The sequence below is a fragment of the Heterocephalus glaber genome, unplaced genomic scaffold (assembly GCF_053883595.1).
Source record: "Heterocephalus glaber isolate CG9 unplaced genomic scaffold, H.glaber_assembly_v1.0 deba00001613, whole genome shotgun sequence".
Taxonomy (NCBI): Eukaryota; Metazoa; Chordata; class Mammalia; order Rodentia; family Bathyergidae; genus Heterocephalus; species Heterocephalus glaber.
The window spans coordinates 32,307,958-32,316,898 of NW_028258384.1; the positions used below are offsets into that span (position 1 = coordinate 32,307,958).

General features: G+C 38.5%; 1 protein-coding gene across 1 annotated transcript; it reads right to left on the reverse strand.

The window, feature by feature from the left end:
* Positions 1–387: 387 nt before the first annotated feature.
* On the reverse strand, positions 388–5,957 carry Serpina7 (serpin family A member 7). The gene is made up of 5 exons (XM_004861474.2): positions 5,879–5,957; positions 3,422–4,069; positions 2,155–2,428; positions 1,270–1,417; positions 388–759 (listed from the first exon to the last, which is right to left on the reverse strand). Exons 1-5 carry the CDS (start codon positions 5,883–5,885, stop codon positions 547–549), a joined length of 1,290 nt encoding a protein of 429 aa, XP_004861531.1. The 5' UTR covers positions 5,886–5,957; the 3' UTR covers positions 388–546.
* Between the last annotated feature and the right edge of the window lie 2,984 nt (positions 5,958–8,941).

Consider the following 8,941-nt stretch of genomic DNA (forward strand, 5'->3'; position numbering starts at 1 on the left):
TAAGTTTATTAGGTCACAAAAGCTACATCCCTAAGCATAAGATTTCGGTCTGTGATTTAGCCCTGTAGTGGGAGAGCCTATCATTGGAAATTCTGGCAAGAACACAGAGAATCATTCCGATGATTTGGAGGGAAGAAGGTTGAAAAGTCCAAATGTATGCCACAACATTTGTATAATTTTATGTTTGTTGATATTATTATTGAAATATAAAGGCAGGGCCTACATCTCCGCTATTCCCCAGAGGGCAGAGGCAAAGACATTTGTCATCTAAATCAAATTTCCTGGAGCTAACTTATTGGTGGTAAATCTGAGGGATACACTAACATAGAACCTCCCTGTGTTTCGGAAAATAATGAAACACTCATTGACTATCTGAGTGCTTCGTCACAAGATTATCCTCTTCCACAGCCAGTTCTTCCAGGGTTCGATCTTCAACCCTGCCCAAGGGAAAACATGTTCAAGCCCACATCAATCACCTGCACTATATTATTTATTTATTTCCCACTGTAATATGTACACACAATTACCCAGTGGCTTCTTTCCCAACTATACTTCTGTTGGATTCACAACTTTCCCTAGAAAGAGAATGCTTCTGGTGTTTTTCTCCAAAATCATCAACAGAAAAGTTCTATCAAATCGGATAATAGGATGAAGGAGAGTGATTTCAGACTGATCCATGGATATGACTTCAGAGACAGTGACATCATTAACATCATCCGATCCCTTTTCACCAATGTGCAGCAGAGCCTTATGGGCAGCCTGTAGGGAGAAAAACACTATTGATCCCTGAAGAAATAGTAAAAATTTTAGCAAGGGTTTGGAAAGAAGAAAAGATAAAGAAAGTTTGAGCTACCCCTTTGCCTTACTGTTTTGATGCTGCTTAAATATGAAGGCTACTTGGCTAAGTAGCCTATGATTTTAGGGCTAGTTTTAGGGAAGTACTGTAGCTCATTCTCCATGGCCTTTTGCTTCCAGGAGTGACCTCTTAAACATCTCCCTTTTCCAGAACTGCATGTCACCAGAATTATTTCTGATCATTAAGTTTTTCCATTAGAATCATTTTAGAATGTGAGGGTCAAGGGTGGAAGAAATTCCACAGTGGCTTATTTGGGGCAGTGGCAATGACCTTTGCGAGACTGTGGTCTAGGAGGAGTCAGACTCCCTCTCTAGACATCAAATTCCTCATTGGTAAAATGAAAGGGGTGAATTATTTGTCTCTAAATGGTACTTCCAGATTGTATAGTCAAGGACCCTAATCCATCAACTTACATAGGAAAGTTTTAGACCATTGTCCTCTGTGAGTCCAGAAAAATCAGCCTTGTCAGCAAAAGCATCTTCAATGCCCATCTTTAAAAGCATGATTCTAAGGTCATGTGTAGCAGAAATGGAAAATTTTGGAACAAAAAGATTAACCCACCTGTGGGAAACAAAGAAGGTAAGACATGGCAAGTACGATAATAAGCTCATGATTCTCTCTGTCTCTCTGTCTCTTTTGCTGTCTGTCTGTCTCTCTCTTTTTCTCTTTCATAATGGCATTTTATTTGACTCTGCTCCTTTTCTGAATATTGATAATCATTGCTATGTAAATCAACACATGTTACAAAAACCACAGGAGTTATTCTAGAAGGAATGCACTCTGGTTCAGCCAGTGTTGGCTGTAACACTGAGAATATGGACATGTAACTCCTTTATTATCAAAAAGAAACATTCCTGTGGTGCTACCAAGGGTAGGAAGCCAATGGCAAGAAGGTCAATACATAGCATTGCTACTCCCAGCTCAGAATGATTGCCTACCCAACTCTTAATATCAAAATACTACCTGTCCCCAAAGTTCAAGATGATTGCTAGGAAGGCTTCAATTTATTAGCAGTATAACTTTGGAAACCTCATTTTATATTTCTAGGCTTGATTTTCTAATTTGAAAAATGCCAATGGTACTATACCATTTTCAGGATTGTAGATGTGCTTAGATGAAAGGCAATAAGTCTAGAGCAAAGGACCTGGTACATGGTATGTACTTTGTATACTCTAATAATAGTTACACAGCTGTTAGGCAGTTCAGGGAGATTCTTCTGCCTCTGAGTTTCTGCTGAATTCAATCCTACCTGCACTGGTATACCCACCTCTATCCTTCACATCCTTTAAATCATTTACCCCTTCTGCAGTAAGCGGTTCCATTTCTTCAGTGTCTTAGATGACATGGATGCTTCCACCCATTCCATCTGTCCCTTCTTGGGAAGGACAAAGAGAGCCAGGGCATTTTTATTGTAGTCCATTTGCAGCACTGTGCAGTTCAGTTCCATATCCACCAAGTAATGGTATTGTTCTACCTGATGCATCATGGGCACTTTCACTGTGATGATCTTATCCACTAAGAAGTTGGAACTGTCTTCTGTCTTGGATGGTTGAAAAGGATTTGCCCACTGTGCTTAAAATACAAAAAGAATAGAGTTGCTTCTTTAAAACTAGTATTAGGGCCACTGATAGTTTTTTCCATTAGTCACCTCCTATAGTAATTAAGACTACCACAGAGGTGTGTACTCTCAACCATTTTTACAAGTGAATAACTGAGGATCAGGGAAATACAGTCACTTGACAGATCTCCCAGCTAGCAGGTACCAGAGGCAGGGGGCACATCTAGGGCTGATGTACTCCAGTCTGTTCTCAAAACCACTATAGTTACACTGAGCTAAATCAGAGCCAGTCTCCTCTCCCATAAAAAATTTATAAGGATGTCCAAGACAAAAAGAAAATGAGAAAACCAATCTGTTCTACCATTTCCCTACCAAATGTTACTGACATATGCTGTAGAAGCAAGAGAAATAATTTGGGCACAGCACCAACAGAAAAGAGTCACATGATACTTGTCTTTACAAACATCAGTTTTAGACCTGGCTGAGGATACTAGCTTTGAAATGGATTAATTGTATGAATTTGGGTACTTGTGAGAGTTGGATGAGACAAAGTGTGTAAATTACACAAGTATTATAGTATTTGGTACATAGTGGGTATGTAATACATGATAAAATTATTGATGTAGCATGGCCAAATGTGCACAAGTGAGAGCTAAGAAATGCTTAGATATAAATATGTCTTCTTGTCAAGTACAAACTTGTCCTACCTCATCAAACATTTTGGAAACCATAATTCTTTAGCCAAATATGAGCAGGATTTTCATACCATTGTCACCCACATCTCTCTCTGAAAGTGTGCTTTCCCTAGAAATTTCCTGGACTCATTTACAGAGCCATATACCTTTTCTGGATTATCCAATATAATGCACAGCTATGTCCAGTGGAGTAGATCACTGTGATATAAGGGAAGCCTACTGATGCTTGTAAAAAAAAGACTATGAGCTCCTCCCAGAGCTCTACTAAAGTATCTGAAGTCTAGACTTGAAGCTGATGTCTTGTAGCCTTACCTTTAAAGTGAATATAGTTCACCAGGACCATGATGGCATTTAATTTGAGGTCATGGATTAGGTTCACAATTTTTCCTTTGGTTTGCTTCTCCACCTGACAGTTGATTGCTTGTTCAGCTGCAGAAACATTGGAGAAGTCTGTAGAAAAGACATCAGTCTCATACAGGGTCTTGACACCATCCAAGAATTTTGGCAATGGTTTCAGCTTCTTTCCAATGAAGAGGGCATTTCCTATTTGCAATTCCAGTTCTTTCTTTGGAAAATTGAGTGAACAGATCAGGTACTGGAAGCCCTGCTGTATCTCTGCCACTGAAGTATCTGTGAAGTTGAACCCCAAGGCTTCCAGGATCTGAGTTTGGGTGCTGGAGCCAGCTCCAAAGGAAAGCATGGCCAAAGCTGCAGAAATGCTTACAGGGGAAAAGAAGATGTTCTGATCTGGGATTTCCACAGCGAACTTTCTGTACAGGTTGAATGCAAAATCAGCATTGATGGATGACATTTTATAGAAAGTGTCATTTTGTTGAGGCAAATAGCAGGTAGGTACTTTGCCTTCAGAGCTGCTAGGTGGTGCACCTTTGGTTGTAGCGTGAAGCCCAAGTAAAAAAGTAATCAAATAGAGGAAGACTGACATTCTGGAATGAAGGCAATCTATAAGAGATGAAGAGAACCATTGGGGAAGCTTAATTGAACAAAACACTCTCTGATTCAGACATAAAAATCACCCACCTTGATCATTAAAACAATATCAAATGTTTGATGATGTGGCCACCAAAAAATGGGTGAAAATCTCATTTTCCTTAAAAAATGATGCCACATTTATTGGGGGCAGGAACTAGGATAAATGGCTTGCCAGAGCCACAGAAATAATGCCTTGGACTCTTACTAAGATGTAAAAACAACAAATGGAAATACATCGAATAAATTCAATTTATGGAAATTAAATCCCTTTTTATATTAACTAGATGCAACTTTTTGATAAAGGAAGAATATTTACTTAGAACTAGTACTCCTGCATATATTATCACATGGACATTAGAATTTTTGAGTATGAGTGTGCTAATTTTGCATTTTCATCAGATAACATCTCTGACATGAAAGCAGAAAATATTGTACTTTCCTTAACTAAAAGACAAAATAAGAAAACTTGTGTAAGATATTAGTAGTTGGAATTGGAGAAAAGTGTTTTACAGAGCCATGTCCAAAACCATGAACTGAAATTTGTATATTTTAAAAAGGCATGGAAGCCAAAGGAGTACTTTCAAACAATAAGAAAATGAGAGTGTATTATTATGTGTTTTACATCTCTCTTACCCTCCATTTCACAGTGATTTCTAAATTGTAAGAAACCTAAACACTATTCTTAATTCCATGCATGTCATTTTTTAAGTATTAGAGAAGCCAAAAAAGATATGATATGATATAAGCTTCTTTGATTCTGGAAGAGTACAAGGAAACAGAGTAAGGAAGTCAGCTGTGGAATCACCAATGACCGTGGACAAGTGGTTGGAAAGAAAACAAACATGAAGTCAAAACAAGGATCCTTCCTTAACCCTAAGTATCCTACTTTAATGATTTCATCCTTGGAGTTCAAATCCTACCTCATGAAACTCTTTCTTGATAGTCCATATTGTTCTCCTGAGTTCTCTATTTTTATTATTTTTCAAAAACTGGGGATTGAACCTAGGTTCTTCAACTGAGCAATATTCCCCCTGCTATTTATTTATTTATAGACAGAGCATACCAAGGTAACTAAGTTTCCCAGGCTGGGCTCAAATGTGCAATCTTCCCACTTCATTCTCCCAGAGTACTCCGATTGTAGGTATGCTGCATCACCCCCAATTTTCTTGTGTTCTAACCATCTACCCAGCTGCCTAATGGACACATCCATGAGGAAGGTCCCCTTATGCTTAAGTGTCAAGTCAGAAACTGCAAAGTTTAAACATAAGCCTATTATCTTCCCACCTCTCAAACATGCTCCTTCACCTTCATTCCACATATCTGGCTATTGCAGCACTGTCTGTGGAGAAGCTCAGGCCAGAACCCTGGGAGTTATCCAATGGCTTTGTTCATTCTCTTTCACCACTTCTAATGAATCATCATGCCCAGCGAATATCACCTGAATATTTCTGAAAACTTCACTCTTCTCTCCATCATTACTGCTACTGTCTTAGTTCATGGACAAAATTAACTACATTGCTCCTAGAAGGTCATACTGTCTCCTACTTTCTCCATTCCATTCTCCTTTCTTTCACTACTACATCTAAATCTCCTTATTATCACCTGAGTCCTCTTTCTATAAAAGTCATGAAGACTAGTTAGAAGTTGACCACAATTATCAGATGACCGCACTTATACCTTAGCCCCTCGACCTAGAAACTTGGAGCTCACAATTATATGGGATTTTCTCTTGCTGATACAGACATTCAAAGTTCCCAAAGAGAAAAAAAAAGTACTTACAGCACATGCCCAAGAAGCCACTTGCACTTCTCAGAAAGCGATACCTTTTTGTCTTTATAACATGCCCTCTATTGCAAAATCAGAGCACACTTAGTTACAAATTAACCCTCACATGAACCCTGGGATGATGTTTTCAAAGCTGATGCAGAGAACTAAGGCCAAGAAGATAAAAGCAAAACCAAAATGATAAGGTTTGAACTTTGGGTGACAACTTTGTCTAATAAATCCTTCATCATAAACAAAAGAGAAAGAAGATTGTCAGAATTGGAAGGATCCAGGTTTGTCCTAGAAAAAGTGTCTTGAACAGGCAGAATGACATCTATGAACAAAAGTGCCAAAAGGTGGCAGGAGAAATACAGTTATCACCATCAGAACCAAACAGTGCTGGATCTGGCAGCCTTTGAGGGAAAGGTAAACATAGCCAGAAACTGAATGATCCTCCCTAATGGGTCGTATAGAAATGATTTATGTGCCAGTGAAGGATATGATGCCAAATGTAGTCTCTAACCCTAGAATCATGACACGATACACATTTATGTCTCCCCTGGAGGAAATCCTATTTGGTCCACTGATCTGTAAAGTCTCCTGTACTCTCCCCTGGCCGAAGGACCCCAAAAGAGGGTGGAGAAGGAACCAAGGAAGGTGGAATAGAACATTCCACTACCCAGGATCAAGTGTTTATTAATCATGTAGAAAAAAGTAGCAGGAGCAAAGAACACTGCTTTCAGCCTGTTTCTAGCTAGAATAGTATGTAGTAGTAGCAGCAGCAGTAGTAGTAGTAATAGCAAAATAGTGACTCAGGCTAATTGACTATGCAAGACATGCCCTGTGGAATCTGATTGTAAGCTTCAGGACTACATTAAGGACACACTCATTATATGCATCTGGAGGGGGATACAAGAAACAGGTCCCAGTTTGAGTTAAACGTTGGTGCACTCTGTTGTGGGACTTGGATTCAGAACAAATAGTACAGACTTTACACTCAAGCCATTGGGAAGCCCCTGGAAGAATTTTGCCAATACAGTGATTACAGAGAGAGCTACCGTAAGTACCGATGTTCCTACTGTGAAGAGAATACCACATTCTTCACTGCAACTTCAGAGGTGAATGTGAAATATCAGTCCTGGAACCAAGGGATCTTTCTGCCTTCTTGGCACCCATTGCCCAAATTAAATAAGATAGGGCATGTCTCACATATGGGATAGCTGTGGATGTATGGGTCCCACAGAAAGGCAGTGGCAAGCTCAGGTCTCTTGACTACCAGGTCAGTTCATATTCAGCCCTGGCAATTCAACATATTGTCTGTTCTCTAAGTTATAGCAAGTCCCTCTAGAAGTAGCAGGAAAATATGTCTAAAGTGAAAATTTCCAAACCTGTGCCCTCTGGTGGCATAGTCAGACAATGGCACAGGTTGTTATCTGCTGTTTCTGACTCACATGAGCTTTGCTAGAAACTATTAATAACTCCAGGCCTTGTCTCTGACATATAAGAAAGGCACGCTTCCCCTTGCAGCTCCCCTTGCACTATACTATGCTATGGAGTCAGAAGCACTACACTTATACTCCTGTCGTGTCTCTGGTATGTAGTAATTGTAATTTGAGGCAATTTATTTAATACCTATAAACTTCAATTTCCTCACCTCTGAAGTAGAAATAAAAATAATCCCTATATAGTGGTTTTTGTCTCTAGTGAAATTTAAAGTTATATATTAGTCTGTTTTATGTGACTACAACAAAATTCCCAACTCTATGTAACTTTATAAGGAAAAGAGATTTATTTAGTTCACAGTCCTAGAGGTTCGAAGGCATAGAACCAGTATCATTTTAACTCTGGTAAGGACATTATGGAAGATAATCCTTTAATAAGTAACCACTTTTCCACTTGATTTGCCTGGATGCTTGACCCTGAACCCTAGTCTGGTGATAAATGAGGGGATGTCATTTTACCTACAGGTATAGAGAAAATTATGGTTGTGGGATGGTGAAATCAGAACAGTTGACCTCTTGTAATTTAAATCTCACAGAGAAAAAAAACTACTGGGTCTTTTTAAAAAGGAGAAACAGCTTTATCAAACCAAGAGAAAGATTGTTTCTGCTGGCAAGGGAGGTTCAGTGGGGATTTGGTGTTGAAGTTCTTTTAGTTCTTTCAGTTTCATTATGCATTAGTTCTCACTACTTTTTATTTGATTGAACATTGATAAAAGTGACCAATCAATGCTGGGAAATCAATAAGTTCTGTAATTTGGTTAATCATAGAATCAAATGCCAATATAAAATTTAGCTTAATTAGCCCTCCAGTCGCACTTAAAGAAATTCTATTTTCATATTGTGTCGTTTTAATATATTCCTTGAGCAATTGAGTCAAAAACTTAAGCTATTGAGCTTGTCATTCTTCTTCAAAGCTTTCTTGTGCCATCAGAATCTTCTACTTTATCACACAATGTTTGAAATCCTTATTTTTTCATATTTATTATGGAAGCAAGGAGATAGTACGATGCTGTGCTTTCCAAAGGATATCCATTTCAGAAAACCACTTAGAGTCCATTACATGGGCTGTCATATTCTCTTTCGAGAACACAAATGGGGTTTTCAACTGGCTTTAGCTCTCCTAAGACAGATAATCAACTTCAAAGTGCCACAATTTCTTCAACCTCATAATATCAATGTCTGTATATTTTATAGTACTTGGTTTCAAAAGCATGAACATCTATCAACTAATCTCAATATAAAAGAATATTTCCTGGAGGATATTATTCTATACAATTTTAACAGGAATTTCAAAGAACTTTGCTCACTTTATACAGGAGTTGGAAAGAGAGTTATAAATCTACTCTGATTCATGGACATTGGTTAACGGTTTGGATGGATATCCCTTAGAAAGCTCATGATTGTGAAAAAGTAAATAGGTGTGGAGAAGAGTCATACATGTAGATCTCTGCAAATGGGCAGACTTTGATGATGTATGTGCCCTACGTGAATGTTTACTAATAAACAACCTCAGTAGAGTAAAAGTTTAATAATTAGGTGACTAACATGATGCATTCTGTGGATGTCTGTCAGTCTG